The following is a 17409-nucleotide window of genomic DNA, read 5'->3' as shown; positions in this document are numbered from 1 at the left end:
AGGGAGACTGATCTACATTTCGTAGAGAATTAGGGAAGATGAAAACCAGACTTGTGATAAAAGTTAGCTACCACTTCACCATAGACTGACACCAGCATAATCAATTAAAAAAAATAATGATCAGCTACCTGAACATTGTTATGTAGTTTTACGCAATGTGGGAGATGTATCTTATAAATAAAATTCAACAAAGCAAGCTAAAATGGAAAATTTAATTCTTAATGACTAGGAAAGAGGATTAAAACCAATTTTGTATTAAACTTTTTATTAAAATTGAGCTTTTTTTACATATTTAAAATATTTTATCCAAATTACACAATATTTAAGAAAACAATTATATGCAAGCACTTGCATAAAATGTGTAAAATCATTACTGAGCAATATATAGTAATATATACCATGATCCAAAAAATGTAGGTCAGGACACTAGAATACCTGAGTTTTCAATAGGCTGGTTTTCTAGATGTCACTGATTCTTACAGTTTTATTTCATAATGTATCTGGTCTCATATAAAGAGCACTTCTTTGGTTGGCAGAAACTGCACTGAAGAGGAAGATCGATCAGAAATATATTCAAGGCTTATCTTCAGAATCTTCTCCCAAGTGAAGATCCACTGTTTGAGATGTCAGGAAGGACTCCCAGGTAGCAAGGCACTTAAAGAAAACAGATACTTATGAATAAGGAATATGGATTTTTGGTAAAACTGGTAGCTAAGAAGAAAACAAGAAAAGACCTATATCTATCTACATCTATATTTACCACAAACTGCTTCTGTGAGGAGTTACAGTGAGTGATAAATATGGTTTCCTAGAGAGATCAATGATATACTGTTAGCCAACATGCTGAGCTACAAATAAATACCACTCCTGGATAATGACAAGCACACACTGCAAACATCACAAGTGTACATATTAGCATAAGGGATGACATGGTAAGGAGTCTTCCATTAATTACGCTCTTCTTTAATCTCTCCCTTTAAATACAGGCAAAGATATCTTCCAAACAGACTGCATCAAATTAAAAGGAATGCAACATCAAACTGTCGGTTATAGTTCCTTAGCAATCTTTAAGGATTCATACTTGAGATCTAATATCCTTTCTCAGTTAAATTAAATCAAATCCATTTGTTTCTAAACACTCAAAGTCACAGATTGTTCTGTGTACTAAAGAACAGAATCAAAGGGAGGAGGAAAAATGTAGCTTTTCTAGGACAAACATATACCTCTCCTGATAGCAAAACATATTTTTAATTTTGCGAACAGTTTTTCATTTTAGGAACCAATGTTATATATATATTAGCATCAAATTACTTTGATAAATCTTTTTTGGCTCAAGTTGATTTGTATGAATGTCTGTAGCTCAGAACACAAAGTTGCTTGGCACACCATTTTAAATTACAGGTGAATGTTAAGATGTCAGTTCTCAGAGAAAACTTATGATTAATGATTGTTGTGTGCACCGGCAGTCACCACCCAAAGCTTTCAAACTTTCCAAGTTTCTGTCACCTAGAGTGAGCCATTACAAAAGGTGCAAAACATTCAATGCTGCCACTATGTTGTGGTAGCTTTATCACTTTTGATGCTACAGGAAAACATGAAATTGTGCATGAAATTTAGTTTTCTTACCCAAATATCTGTTAATACAGAAGAGTAACACACCTTAATTACTACTTCCTGTACACAGTCTTTTCAAGAAGAATCTGCAAAACTGATACTAAATAAGTCTTCTGAACATCTATAGGGAAAAGCATTTATCACATTAAATACCGAACAGCATGCTCCATTTATTCAAGCTTACTATTAATTCCAATTGCTCTGAAAATGGCCTTGTTCCTTGTGTGAAAAACTTTTGGAATAAGCTATTTAAGCTACAGTAGTTTACTATATGTGAAAAAAATAAAATACATAACATTCGTTATTGCTTAGGAGAGGTGAAAAGGTCAATTGGTGAAGTTACAGCTTTTGTCTTATCTGACATATTTATATGAAAAACCTTCAAAGTTTAGCCATGAAATCTCTATTTATTAATAGTGACGTGTCATTGTCACAAAAGCCCTGGATTTCATGATTTTCAGGGTTTTTCTCCTTCTTCTAAAGTGACCAAGTCTTGGTATTCCTGGATACCTGCATTACAGCAAATAGGTGGGATGGTGAAAAGGTCACAAGGAATCTTGACAGAAAATCCCAAAGGTCAGGACACAAGGAAGCACAGGAGGACAAAGCAGGGGGATGGATGAATGACAACACAAAGGACCATAACCATGGAGTCATAAAAAATGAAGGAAACCTGGGCTCAAAAGAATGACATTGTAAGATATAAAGGGTTAGTATCGAAATGCCCAAGAGAGCAACAAAAGAAAATATTTAGAAACCTTATTCTGTATGGATCCTTGGTTACTACAGAACATGTCAGTGACTCTATGGTTTGTATTTATTCACAAGGTGGCTTAGATCATCCCTTGTGCTAGAGACCCCCTGTGTACAGTATCCCTCTGATCCTTTTTTGATCATTCCCTGCTGACAAAGTCCCTTACTGATTCCCACTTTCTCTGCGGCAAGCAGTAACCCTGTATTTCCATTCTGGAGATAGGCACCTCAGTGTCAAAGGAGGGAGAGGAATGAAACCATTAAATAGGATTTATGTGAAGAGCTGCATTTCTGTGCTGAATGACTAGATTGGGGAAAGGTTACTTTGAGATGTCGAAAGAGTGCTGAATATGAGGAGAGAAGCAGCAGAAACAGTGCTAAAGGGGAGCAGTTGGTGCCAGGTGATTTATGGATGGAAATTAAGGTTGGTTTTGACATTCCGTGTAAAGTCCCTAATAAATGGAGTTGTTATAGATTCTCTCTCTCTCTCTCCCCCATATACAATATGACAGTAGCTGAGAATATCTGAGGCCTGGTCTACACTAGGACTTTAATTCGAATTTAGCAGCGTTAATTCGAACTAACCGCTCAACCGTCCACACCAGGAAGCCATTTAATTCGAACTAGAGGGCTCTTTAGTTCGAATTTGGTACTCCACCCCGACAGGTGGAGTAACGCTAAATTCGACATGGCTAGCTCGAATTAGGCTAGGTGTGGATGCAAATCGAACTTAGTAGCTCCGGGAGCTATCCCACAGTGCACCACTCTGTTGACGCTCTGGACAGCAGTCCGAGCTTCGATGCTCTGAGCAGCCACACAGGAAACGACCCGGGAAAATTTGAATTCCTTTTCCTTTCTGGACAGTTAGAATCTCATTTTGTGGTTGGACATCGGGGTGAGCTCAGCAGCAACGGCAGCAATGCAGAGCTCTCCAGCAGAGGAGTTCATGTAATCTCTGAATAGAAAGAGGGACCCGGCTTAGACTGACCGGGAACTCTTGGATCTGATCGGTGTGTGGGGCGAGGAGTCTGTGCTTTCGGAGCTGCGCTCCAACAAACGGAATGCAAAGACCTACGAGAAGGTCTCCAAAGCCATGATCCAGACAGAGGATACAGCCGTCATGCAACGCATCGCCGCGTGAAAACCAAGGACCCCAGACAAGGCTACCAAAAAATCAAAGCGGCAAACGGATGCTACGGAGCCTGCCACCAGTGCCCCACCAGTGACCATGGACTCTGATGATGGGACAGTGTCGACGGACAGTTCCTCGACGATGTTCACGGACGGGGAAGATGAGGAAGTGTTTGTGGAGGACGAGGCAGGTGTGAGCGCTTACAACGCTGGTTTCCCCGACAGCCAGGATCTATTCATCACCGTCACGGAGATCCCCTACCAACCCTCCCCGGCCATGAACCCGGATCCTGAATCAGGGGAAGGAGCAGTCGGTAAGTGCTTTAACCATGTTAACTTTTATTCTTAATATAACAGGAATCTGAAGTGTGTGAGAAGGAGGTCTCTCTATATATGGTGATAGAACAGAAATCCTCCTGGGAGATCTCCACGAAGCTCTACTTCCGTTAATCGATATGCATCAGCAGGAGGTTCCTGGGGAGAGCTGCCTTATTGGGTGCTCCGTGATAGCACCCTTTTCCGCGCGAGGCTTTCATGCGGTATTCAGGGAGCATTGCCTCCCCGACCACGGCTGCATCGGTCCGTGGTTCGTGATAGATTTCATGCAGCATGCGCTCTCTATCTCCTGCAGTGCCCGTCCTCACGGTGATCTCGCTAGGAGACTCATGCATCTAAGTAGGGGAATTACTGTAATGTTACGCCTGGTCCAAAGTATTTTTAAAAAATCTCCGGACAGACGGCATAGCAGAGACGCAGCACGCTGCTGCGACATGAGCGTAACGGAAAGCCAAAGAATCAAATGGACGCTCATGGAGGGAGGGGGGACTGAGGACGCAAGGTATCCCACAGTTCCTAATGTCTCCGAAAATGATTTGCATTCTTGGCTGAGCTCCAAATGCTTCTAGGGACAAAAACAGTGTCCGCGGTGGGTCAGGGCATAGCTCGGCAATTTACGCACCCCCCCACCCACCCCCAGAAGTGAAAGGGAAAACAATCCTCTCTTGACTCTTTTACATGTCACCGTATCTTTACTGAATGCTGCAGATAGACGCGATGGTGCAGCACTCAACACCAACATCCTTGCTTCCCCCACGCTATGGATGGCTGATGGTGCAATACGACTGGTATCCGTCGTTGTCATCATCAGCCTATTGCCACATGGGGCAGTGCAAAAGGACTGGTAACCATGCGTACTAGCATCTGTCAGGTCGATCAAGGGCGCCTGGCCCTAATTTTTCATGGTAGATGGTGCAGTATGGCTGGTAACCGTCCTCATCATTGCAACAGGGGGCTGAGCTCCATCAGCCCCCACCCTTCCTGTGTAAAGAAAAGATTGAATTGCCCCTGGACTAGCAGAGGGATGATGGGCTCCTTCATCCACAGTAATTAATGTCCTGCCTGGACTATCATTGCAGCTGGAGGCTTCCTTCCACTCATTTCTCACAAACAAGTCACTGTGTCTTATTCCTGCATTCTTTATTACTTCATCACACAAGTGGTGGGACAATGATATGGTAGCCCAGGAAGGCTGTGGGAAGGCCGGAATGAACAGGTGGTGTTGTTGCAGGAGCACCCCCTGTGAATAGCATACAGCTCCAAATTTATGCAGGATCGGACACAGAGCAGCTGTGCTATCTGGTTCTATGATACAGTGGTTCTCTAGTACACTTGCCCATAATCTAGGCAGGACTGATTCTATTTTTAGATACCAAAAAGGAGGGATTGACTCAGGGAGTCATTCCCAATTTTTGCTTTTGCGCCCCTGGCTGCTCGGCCAGGGGCACTTATGACAGCACCAAATGGTGCAGTGCAAAAGGACAGGTAACCATGCCCATCTTATTACCAATTTATGGTATGGTAGATGGTACAATATGGCTGGTAACCATCTCTGCTGTCATGCAAAAGCAAAAGCATGCTGCTGTGTAGCGCTGCTGGTCCGCCTCTGTCAGCGGCATCTAGTACACATACGGTGACATACACAAAAGGCAAAACAGTGTCCATGGTTGCCACGCTATGGCGTATGCCAGGGCAATTCTGGGAAAACGGGCTTGAAATGATTGTCTGCCGTTGCTTTCCCGGAGGAAGGAATGACTGGCGACATTTACCCAGAATCCACCGCGAAAATTATTTGTGCCCCAGCAGGCACAGGGGTCTCAACCCAGAATTCACAGAGACAGCCTAGACTCGGTTAATTGTTCGCAAAAATGTATCTCTGCAAGGAATTCACTCCCTGTTTCCCATCTCACAGCTTCCACTGTCTCCAGACCTGCCACAGCATCCCCCTCGCAGAGGCTGGCAAAGATTAGGCGGAGAAAGAAAAAGACAAGGGACAAGATGTTCGATGAACGTATGGGCTGCTACCTAGCCGAGGCGGACCAGCAGAGCCAGTGGAGGGAGACCGTCTCTCTGTACCAGCGCTCACACAGCGAACGGGAGGAGAGGTGGCGTGAGGAAGACAAGCAGGCGACTCAAACAATGTTTGGACTAGTGAGGGAGCAAACGGACACGCTCAGGCGCCTTGTGGATGTTCTGCAGGACCGCAGGAGCACAGAGCCCCCCTGCAGTGTATCTGCAACCGCCCTCCCCCGCCACAAAGTCCCATACCCCCCTCACCCAAAATAACCAGAAGGAGGGGCGCCAGAGGCCATGTAAACTGTCACTGCACCCCAGCAGAGTGCTCAAGTACCAAAAAGCTCTCATACCCTACATTTGCAGAAGTCGTTCCCTTCCTGACTCACACAAGTCCCAATCCCAGTTCCATCCCCTGAGTGTCTACTTCAGTAATAAAAATACTTTGCTGTTAATTACTGTTTCCGTCATGTTTTTTCAAAGAAGACTGTGTTTGAATGGGGGGCGTGGGGAAGGGGGTTGTTAATTGCATAGGACAGTCACCTTTCCCAGGGTACAGACACGGGGGCAGGATCAGCAGCGGGTCACACACACAGTGCAGTCAGTAGGCACCATGGTCGGTATGGGAGGTGGTTTCCAGGTTCTGTGTGGGCGGGGGGATGTGACTTGGTAGCGGGGAGGGCGGTTACAGATCTTATACAGCGGTCCTTGTCCTGGACCGCTGAGTCACGCAGCAAAGGAATCTGTATCCGTACTCCTCCGCCACAAGGTCACATATCCCCCCGCACACAGAATTCGAAAAAGAGGGATGGCAGGCTCCGTTGAAAGAAGCATTCCGGCACTGCGGACCGCTCTAGGAGCAGGAGCCTGTCATTCGTTGAGTTTACAGGCGGTCTTTACATCACCGCACATCCTACCCAGCACAGTCTGCCTCCCAGTTTCAACCCTTTAACGCAAAGTCATGAATAAAGAAACCTTTCTTCAGTAACAATGGGACATGTATTTTATGTTTACACGTGTGTTGGAAGTGGGGGAAACGGGGTGAACGGGGTATGTAACCGAAGAGGAGAGTCAACAGTCAGTGGGTAAAGAAACAGGGGCAGGTTCAGCTTCTCTGTAAAGAAACTGAACAGTCACAGGTCACGCTGCTCGCTGGTATTTGAAGAGTTCCTTGTCGCTGTCCCAGGCGCCTGTATAGGGCTTCATGAGCAAGTGCATTAGCAGGCAGGCTGGGTCCCCGAGGATGACTTTAGGAATCTGCTCATCCACAACAGTTATTTCGTGGTCCGGGAAGAAACTACCTTCCTGCAGGCGTCTGAGCAGCCCACAGTTCCTGAAAACACACGCATCATGAATCTTGCCCGGCCATCCAACGTTGATGTTTGCAAAACGTCCCCTATGGTCCCCCAGTGCTTGCAGCACCATTGAAAAGTAGCCCAATTTCTCAGCAGCTGACTGTGGAAGAGGTGGACGATAAAGTGCGAGGAGGAGAAAACGGCGATGATCGCAGCGGGCTCCATGCTTGCAGTGCTGTGGCGTCCGCGCTGTCACTGACCAGAAAAGTGCACGAACAGATTGTCCGATGGCGCTTTCAAGGAGGGAGGGAGGGAGGTTGTGATTGACGGTTCAATGACGACACTTACCCAAAACCACCCTCGACACATTTCTCCCCCCAGCAGGCATTGGGGGCTCTACCCAGCATTCCAATGGGCAGCGGGGACTGCGGGAACTGTGGGATAGCTTCCCACAGTGCACCGCTTCCAAAGTCGATGCTGGCCCCGTGAATGTGGACTCAGAAATTCGAATTAGTGTATTTAGTATGGATACACAAATTCGACTTCATAAGGTCGAATCCACAAATTCGAACTAAGTTGAATCGAAATAGTCTTGTAGTGTAGACAAGGCCTGAGATACTTGAGTTGGAGGCTTCCTCTTGGTGTAAAATGACCAGGGGGTGGCTACTTGCCGGGTGCTTTCCAATGATGATCCTAGATTCTGGGATTTGTTTCCTCACCTTGGTTCACCAGTGCCAAGACTGGCTTATCTTCATGGAATGTTGCAAGGCACATCTATTTTCCTAAACTTTTTCTGGGGATTGAGAGGGGTGCTCAGTCAGGATGTGTGCTGAATGCTGTTTACTGAAGTCTTTTTTGATACTAGATCACTGCTTTTTTAATTGTGTTTTAGATTTTGTCCATGTGACTAAAGACTTCACATTACATACATTTAAGTAACTATATAAAAAATAGCAGTGTTGGTTGGAAGATGAGTGACATCGTATTACCACTCCAAACTGAGACAAAACATGTTTTCAAACTAATTCACAAAACATTTGCTCATTTTTTTTAACAGAACCAGTCCACTGAAGTCTTTTCAGACAAAGATGTAAAGATCTTTTAGTTATGTATGCTGTTCGATTTTTAATGTATTCTCATTTATGTAACAAAAATTCATTTCCGAAAAAGGAATTACTGTGGCTCATGTTGTTGTCAGATATCACTGTGGTGCTACAGCTGACAAGATTTATAATTAACCAACACAAAACTAGGTCTCTATGCCTTAGGCTCATGCTTTTTATACTGTGAAACATGAACTACATAAAATCACATTACTTTAAAAATATGTACTTTAACCATTCTTCTAGACTTATTTTATTTAGTTGTTCTGGTAGAGAGAAAAAGGAGATTCTAAATAAAGGATCATCAACAGGTTTCAACCAGGAAGACAGAAAAAATGTTTATAGGAAATTTAATTTGTATAAGGCTTGTCATTTCGAAGGCAATTATTCATAAAACTACTGTAGATCACAGCAAAAAGCTAAAGATGCAAAAATGAAGGAACAAGATCTTAAGTAACGCTACTTTATCTAAAGCTAAAATGAATGTGTATTTCATTAGAGCACTGCTGAGTTACATATTTATATTGAATTATTTTTAGCAATAACACTGAAAAGGTCTCCATACTGCACAGTTGCATGTCTAATTCACGATGAAATATAAAAACAGAATGCACAATAATAATGGCAGGAGCAGCATGAAGTATTTAAAGATGTATAATTGTTTCCATTCCTATTCCCCCTATTTTCAGTGGCTAATGACATTCTTAAAAAATCATTTTTGGGGGGTGATGTTTTCTAGGCTGAGTTTCTTTTTCTTTTTATAGAGGCTTGAGCGTGTACAGTTCAGCAGTTCTTGAGCGCAAAAAAAAAAGTGAGGGAGACAGAGGGGTAGGAAAAAGCCACTTCCTATTATAAACAAAAGAGCTTTGCTTTTAATTCCTATAGCTGAAATGACTGGAGATTGGAAGGTGAAATCTGGCATCCAAATTGCCCTCGTACAGGAGAGTATCCTGTCTTCTGGAGGAAAACAGATTTTGATTTCACCAAGTTTGGAAAGTAAAAAAACAAACAAACAAAAAAACACACACAAAGCATTTGTTAAGCTTATAAAGTGGACCTCCTAAGGTAAGATGTGAAGCACGTGCATGTGCAGCTAACATAGCTATGCAAGGATATGACCAGCCAAATGTGTGAATATGAAGACATTCAGGGTGCACTGCAAATCAATCCATTTTTCAAACGTTTTTCCAATGAAGAGGAGGTTGAATAAAGTTTTGGAGTTGGAGGAAAGAAGTTACTTCGTTAGGTATGTGGCTTTTTTGGCCCATTTTTGTATGTGTTTGACTGTACAGCACATCAGGTTGTGGATAGAAACTTTTTTATAAGTTTGAAACAATAAATAAGAGATTAGCACAGAAAATTACTTAAATTCTCAGAGAAGAGCAAGCAATGTTGGTACTGGTAAGGATCTCACTAGCCTATCAAAGATAAACTAGCTCTGCTTCTGACTAATCTGCAAAGGCTGAACAGGATTACAATGAAAAAAGTAAAATTAGAAGCTATCTTTTAAAAGAGTCATTCGTGCAGAAAGAAAAATATTTTCCTCTCAGTGCCAAAATTAATTAAATGTCACTTGTCATTGTACATTATGAAAGGAATTCTACCTCCACTCAACGGAGTGTCCAACACATACACTGGAAAACACAAGCTCTCGGACGTACAGTCATTTGGTTCCACAAAGCCTAAATTTTTCTGGCCTTCAGATTTTGTTGCAAAGTGCAGACATTTTACTTAGCCTTTTCCAGAAGAAGGGTTACCAAGGCTCTTTTTCTTTTGATGGCAGAAGAGAGTGTCAGTTTTGTTAATCTGTTTTTAAATTTGTTGGTACTAGAAGAGATTGTGAGAAAAAGCATGTGAACAAAACAAATAGGAGTAATCGCAGTAATTCTTTGTGTGGTGACTTTTTTTGTATCTTGTTTTATTTTACTAAATATATTTTTTCCAGTTGGGCTGTGAAGAACTTTTGTTTACACCAGAACGAGAAAATATTTAACTGACACTTCAATCGGCCATAATCAGTTCTAAGCTATAGGTGACTTGCCCAGCTGTAAACTCCACCTTTTGGACATAAAAACAACTTTATGTTTCCAGTATTTTGCAACTGGTCTGCAATCTAATACATGATACCTAGGTAGCTTCTGTGCTCAAGTTAATGGAGATACATATGGGTGCAAGAAATCTGTCTGCATCGCTCCAAATGCAGGATCAGGGCTCTGTCCACTGATCCCACCTATATAATTCCTTAAAAGAAAAACAGTGATTTGTTACCGTATAATTCAGGAATAAAACTACTGTAATAAAAGATTTTTTTAAATATCTGTTATAGTTTCAATATCTCCATCAAATGGAGAAAAATCTCTCTACATTACACCAGCCATTTTAGTGATGAAAATTTTTAAGTAGTTTAGATTTTGTAATTACATATAACGATCTGAGTATTTCACTGCACCACACTTTTTCTTTAGCCAGGACAAACCAAAACTCCACAACTAGTAACATCAAAAAAGTGCCAAATGTCAAAAGATTAAGCTCAGGCACTTCCGTTTGGCAACTATCAACATGCTTAAAGAAAAAGCAAGTTTTGCACTCTTCACTTCAATTATATATTAGACAGCTGTAAGGGTGATTTTATTTTTAAGTTCTTTGTTTGTTTCTGGCATTAGAAATACCTGGTTCTGACTTTCCTGTTTTTGATGAAAGAACTAGGTTCAATGTTTTGAGGACCTGGATGCTGATTGGATTTGGACTTGATATAAATGCTGTATATAATCCCCACCCCCACCCATCTCTAAATAAATTCTTTCAGGCTTTATAATGAGGCAGAAAAGGGTACACAAACCATTTCAAAAAATTATTTGCAGGTCACCAACAGAGGTGCATTCCTAGGACATCTTCACAGGGGAGGAAAAGTGGCTTACAGATTCCTGTATGCCTGAGATATCCACATGCTCCTCATCGCACCCAAACTTCTCAAACAAAACAAAAAAATTCTGTATAAAAAGAGCTTTGTAAGAAATTACCTAAAAAAAAGCCCTAATTGTTCAGATGTATCAGTTTGATAGTACTTGATACAGACAGTTTTGTAAAGTCCTCTGATATTTAAATTAAAGTCCTAACTAAACTCAGACCATTTCTTTTCATGACAGAGAATCCAGGGACTGTATCTGTGTCTCAATTTATCTACAAGTTAACAAGATATTCCTTTATGGTTAACATTTGTACATATTCTTGATGTAGTCAGAGGTCACTAGGTGACTGAAAAAGAAGAGGATACCAAAAAACTTTAATGTCTGATTTCAGCAAATACTTTGATCTTAATATATAACAGCAGATCGTCAATGTCCATGCCTCCCATGGACAATATGTTAATTACGTGGACCTGATTATCATGAGTTCTGTCTTTTCAATTACATTCTATTGCAATGATTTGTAAAATCAGGACACAGTCATCCATTCAGAGTAAGCCACAAAAAGCTCAGAAAAAGGAGATTGCAAAGTATCAGAATTGTATTAATAAAGGAAACAAATGATTTCTTTCCCAATTAACAAATAGTTTATTGGGCTGCAGTACATTTTTCAAAGTAAAAAGAAGCTTTTAAACAAAAAACCAACCAAACAAAAAAAGATGAAAAAAAGCACACAAATATCTAGCCTACCAGGATTCTTACAAAATATACACTGAGAACAATACCATTTTTGATCATGAAGAAGCTTCACAGAACATTCTGCAAACCTTGTCAAGTGTTTTCTAGTTCTCCTTATAAATACATATATAAACTCTCTTTAATCAGAAAGTGTATATACTTGTCAAAGGGGTAATAACGGAGACGATCAGAAACCATACATTTGCTGATAAGTCTTGGGATGACACCGTTTGCTTTCTTTCTAGATTAAGGGAGACTTCAGTTATGTAAAGAACCAATGTATCTATTTGTTGTTCACCATTATATAAAGGACACAGTTTTAATAGACTTATTTTTTTTAAAGTGTATAATGTATTCTCCCTGTAATTTTCCCAAAATTTTATCACCACTATTTTGTATTGATTTTGTTGCTTGTTTGCAATTTGAAGGATATTCAAGATCTTTCCTAGATCGTATAGTACTGGGAATACGGTTAATTTTTAAAGATAAAAGAAAAAAAATAGTTTTCTTTTATACAAAATCATTTACATGAGTGAGAGTTTTCAGGGAAGCATCATTATCCAGCCCCAGTAAAAGGTTTTCCCAACTGAAACACTATAGCTCACAATGAACAGAAAAAAATATATGTTCAAATTTCTGTGCTTAGTAAAACAAGACTGCCCTCTGTTGATGATGAACTTAGGATCAGCATGCTTGGGCTCAAGTAAAATACATACCATGTATACTGGCCAATTAAACACCAATTTGACAAAAATATTGAATTTGAACTTAACACGTTCAAATGAGGATACAGACAATTATTTTTAAAAACAATGCACTGACTTCTAAGAGGAATTGAAATAAATAAAAAGTAATAAAAATAAAACAAAAAGGTGTGTTTTACCTGTTCATAATAGTGGATATTATTTTCGGCCACACTAAGAAATGCTGTTTTCATATCATGTTGCATGTTTTGTTTCCATCTATCCCAGTCAGCTTTCAGAGCATTATTGGCACATTCCACTTTATCTTCAAGATTTCCAATCTCTTCTGTAAGCTAAATTAAAATATTAAATAGTTAAAGTTATTTAGAGAAGGTCATTATTTAAAATGTGCTTGAACCTGGTGGTCATAGTATAGTAAGCTGAACAGAATACAAGACCATAGCATAATATTAAACTCAGGGTGAAGAAAGTCCTGTGCTTCATTGTTAATCTTGGATTTTATACAAACCAAGTACCTCAATACAATTTCTAAACGACTAATATGACACAAAATCCAGACAAGAATTAAACTGTTACCAAAAATAATCTTGTCAATTGCAAAGTTAGTCTTTGGTATCACATTATTTGCACTTAACAGAAATGGATTTCCTCCCTGCCAAAAAAATAAAATATACAAAACCACACCCACCACCACACCTCTGCGGGGTGCAGAATGGAATTATCCAAACTGGAATTTGGCCAGGCCATCTGAGAAAATCGTGCTGGGGTCTTTAATAATATCGCACAGTTGTGATCTGTATTTTCTCTGAAAGACAATTCAGAGGGAAGGCAATGGAACTTTTATGCAGGAACTTTCCACTTTCCTGTATTGCACCTTACAATCTGACTGAGGAACTAATCAGTGCGGGAGAAAAAAAAATTAAAACAAGGGTTTTTGCTGCAGGCTAACTTTTCATTTCTTCAGAAGCATTCTCAGGGAGCCTGGATCTGCAGCCTTCAGGCTGGTGAGCCGATAGTTTCTTCTAATTACTATAGATGCCATAACCGAGTGTTGAGCCTGGTGAAATATGAGACATTTAATGGGGTAAGGTCCTCTACTTAATGAACCATCTAGCCCTTCCAATACCTTCTAGCCCTGCTCTTACCTTTGTACCTATTGCAATTTCTGAATCAAGCATGATAAATTTGGCTTGCAGCAAATATGGTAACAAATAAATCTTCTACAGTCATGGAGCAAATTACTGTGCTGGGATTGCACAATGATTGTTGGTAATATACACTCTTCTGAAGTAAGGATTTTTTGTTGATGTTGGTTTGTTTTTGTTTAAGAGATTAGGTGCAAGTTCTTATCTGGATAGAAATTTTTTCTGCTGATTCTTCAATGAGCGAAGTGCCAAGAATGAGAAAACTGAACACAGTAACTGGAACTTACTGAAGGAAAACAAATATACAAGTTACCCCAGTAGACCCCAATGAGTCAATGTTCTATATTTAGATGGAGCACAGATGAAGATCAGCTCTATAGTGGCTTAGCTGCAATTCTGAAACGCAGCTGTGCTCTAAGGACCTGGGAAAATCAGGCAGAAATATTGCCAATAATGCAGCTGGTAGTTTCAGCCACTACTGGGGGAAACTCCACCTCCTTCTGTTCCCTCCACAAGTCAGACCGCATTTATCAGGCATCCTGCATCTCAAACACTCTGCCCTGTTCTCAGGTCAAGAGCTCCATTGGTGTAAAGCTGAATAATTCCCCTGAAGCTAAGAAGCTCAAAGGGCAAAAGCTCTTGTTAATCTGAACCTCCAAAAGTTTACAATAACCAGTGATGCCTTTAGATAATTAGGGTTCAACTGTAATTTAACATGCACAGAATGTGTATGAATCAAATTTCAGACCACACAACAGATGGAGAGCTTGAAGAGTGCACCCACTACTCTAAACAAGCCATGAAGGACACTGTTCTGATATAAGTGGTGCCTGCGGCACAGCATACTTCTTTAGAACCTCAGTAAGTGACCCTGTTTGAAACCCTTGCAGACCAAGAGACTGCATCTGCCATTCTAAGACTCTGTGCTATGTCCATGAGTGCAAGTAGCACATGAAAATCCCTTGCTGTAAGAAAAATACTGCCTCTGTAACCAAACGGAGACAACCTGAATTAGTCAAGCAGCCCACTACCTGGAACATTTCCATTACGTAAGACTGTGGCAATTTCTCTTTGCTTCCCATATATTTTCAGCATGCACTTCACCAGTTCTTTATGATACAAATGATTGGTCACAGTATGAGACTGCTACTGTCAGTGCTCTCATGATTTCGCCTCTTGCTTCAATCATCTCAAATAATCAGTAAAACCAAGATGATCTTTGAGGCAATGCCATAAAGAGGACATTTAGAGCTATTGTATCAATAGTCATGGACATGATTCTACAGACCAATCAAACATTTTGCTGGGAAGACAGCACACTCCCTATCATCATCTGGAATCTATCAAGTTCTGTCTCGGAGACCAGGTCCTTCTTCCTGATGGATAGGAGCCCCTCAGGACCAAACTGTAGAACATAAAGGTTGGTATGTATATAGAAGTATAATCCTCATCTTTCTGACCTCCAATCTCAATTTAAGAGTAGATCCACAGTGGGGCAAGCTATAGGAGTAGAACCATATTGCCACTCTTAGCAGCCATAAACTCCTGGAAGGAACATCTTCTGAGAGGATATTGACATCACTAAGTCTTACCAGCCATTTCCCCTTGCACAGCACCTTTAATCACCTCCTTTCCCCATTCCAAGATTTATACTTGAGATAAATGTACTTAATTAGATCCAGTCTCCTATGCTGGAGATTGGATCCTCCTCCCCAGGCTCCTCTTCGTTCATGACTCACTAAATACCCAGCCAACACCAAGTACATAAATAATAGTTCTACAGGACTGAACATGCACCCTGTTCAAATAATGAACAGCAGTAATTCTACAGACCATCAGCAGCATGACACAAAACACGTGGGGGGGATAGATAGTTCAGTGGTTTGAGCATTGGCCTGCTAAACCCAGGGTTGTGAGTTCAATCCTTGAGGGGGTCACTTAGGGATCTGGGGCAAAAATTGGTCTTGCTAGTGAAGGCAGGGGGCTGGACTCAATGACCTTTCTTCCAGTTCTAGGAGATTAGTATATCTCCAATTATTACAAGACCACAGTCAGTTAATAGCCTAGCTTCCAAAACTTCAATATGTGGTGAAGTTCAAGGAACCAAAATTACTCTCTTAGCCATACCCTGTATGATCTAATTGCTTTTTTCAAAAATACTAAAGCAGACTGCCTCAGAACCCCTCTCTCCTTTTTTTTTCTTCAAAATACCACATATTTTTAATTGGTGGTTGCGTTATGGGAAGACAGTTGAATGAACTGGGCAACATACATGAAAAATGAATTTTCTATCTCAAAAATAGTCTGGGCAGAACTCAGTTAATTTTTTATTTGTTTGTTTGTAATTTCAAAAGGTATCTATTTTTATTTTTAAGCTTTTTTTATTTTTATCAGTCTGAATTTTCACAGCTGAAAGAGATGTCAGATAGTAACTGTTTAATGACAGCAGAAGCTGTATGTAGTGATCTCAAAACATAAAGCCACAAAGCAGGGAATGCAGAGCTGCAGCTTCATCTCCAGTCCTAGGCATCACAGAACAGACTGGTCCAAACCCATTGTCCCACAGACATCAGTTGGAGTTTTCTTGGTGGAAGACAGAGGCTGTTTATCACACATTGTTCTGAGACATCCTGGTTTCACTGAGGCTGCACTGGGATTGGTGGCACAAATCAGCAAATCTTTAGTCTTTACAATGAGGATTGGTAATAGTAGTGTGCTGGGGGATGTTACTGTACGGTACAAAATAGGGTGCTGAGAGGCCACCCCACTACTGAGTAGCTCTGGCCCAGGGATGGCAGATGGCCCCCTGCACTCCCAAGCCAGTGAATGAGTGTGGCTGTGACCACAGGGCAGCATGAGGTTCCTTGTGTGGCCAAGGGGCCTGAGGTACCACATCCCTGTGGGAGGCTGCAGTAGTCCTGGCTGGGCAGAGCAGAGACCCCCAGCCACAGGGAGGTCAATCCGCTACTGAATGGTTCCAGCCCAGGGGTGGTGGATGGCCCCTTCAACTCCCAGCTGGTGAGTGAGTGAATGGGGCCATGACAGAGTTACAAGGGGCTTCCTGCCCAGCCGAGGCCCCAAGATACCACATCCCTGCAGGCACTAGGTGTGTGTGTGGGGGGGAACTGCACTCGCCAACTCTATTAATGAGCATTTTTTATTTCATCAAATTTATGTGTATCAGTTGAAAACATGGTTTACTGACAACTAACAATTTAAATAGAATCCTTCCAAAACTACTAGTTTTAGGTGCAGCAGCTTAGGCTGTTCTGGCTATCTGTGGCTGTTGACATACCTTTACTTGTGTGGCACTTTCTAGGAACACATGTTGAATATTCTTGCAGTAATGCATATGCAAATAAAAGGTGTGTTCTTAAATCAGGTTTGCTAACTTGCATTAGCTAACTTGGGTTAAATCAGCAGTGAAGACACAGAAATTCAAATTTAACTCGGGTTAGTAGCTCGAGTTCAACCCCAGGCCATTACTAGGCTTTAACTTGAGCTGCTAACTCAAGTTAAAAGCAGAGTTGCCATATCTTCACTGGTATTTTAACCTGAGCCAGCTAAACACTGGTTAAGAACACACACTTATTTTGCAGTGAGGACATACCCTTAGGGCTATATTCTGCCTCCAGATATGCAGCATACACATCCTCCAGTGAAGTCCATGG

General features: G+C 41.2%; 1 protein-coding gene across 1 annotated transcript in view; it reads right to left on the bottom strand.

Moving 5' to 3' along the window:
- Nucleotides 1-248: 248 nt before the first annotated feature.
- Nucleotides 249-17409, bottom strand: part of SNX7 (sorting nexin 7) — a 62056-nt gene continuing 44895 nt past the window's right edge. Inside the window, exons 8-9 of the mRNA XM_045028689.1 lie at nucleotides 12773-12925; nucleotides 249-654 (exon numbers count right to left, since the gene is read on the bottom strand). Of these exons, the coding sequence (XP_044884624.1) occupies nucleotides 574-654; nucleotides 12773-12925 (234 nt within the window). The 3' untranslated portion in view covers nucleotides 249-573. The remainder of the gene's footprint in view (nucleotides 655-12772; nucleotides 12926-17409) is intronic.

Source organism: Mauremys mutica, chromosome 8 (assembly GCF_020497125.1).
Source record: "Mauremys mutica isolate MM-2020 ecotype Southern chromosome 8, ASM2049712v1, whole genome shotgun sequence".
Lineage (NCBI taxonomy): Eukaryota > Metazoa > Chordata > Testudines > Geoemydidae > Mauremys > Mauremys mutica.
This window is presented reverse-complemented; position numbering and strand designations above follow the sequence as displayed.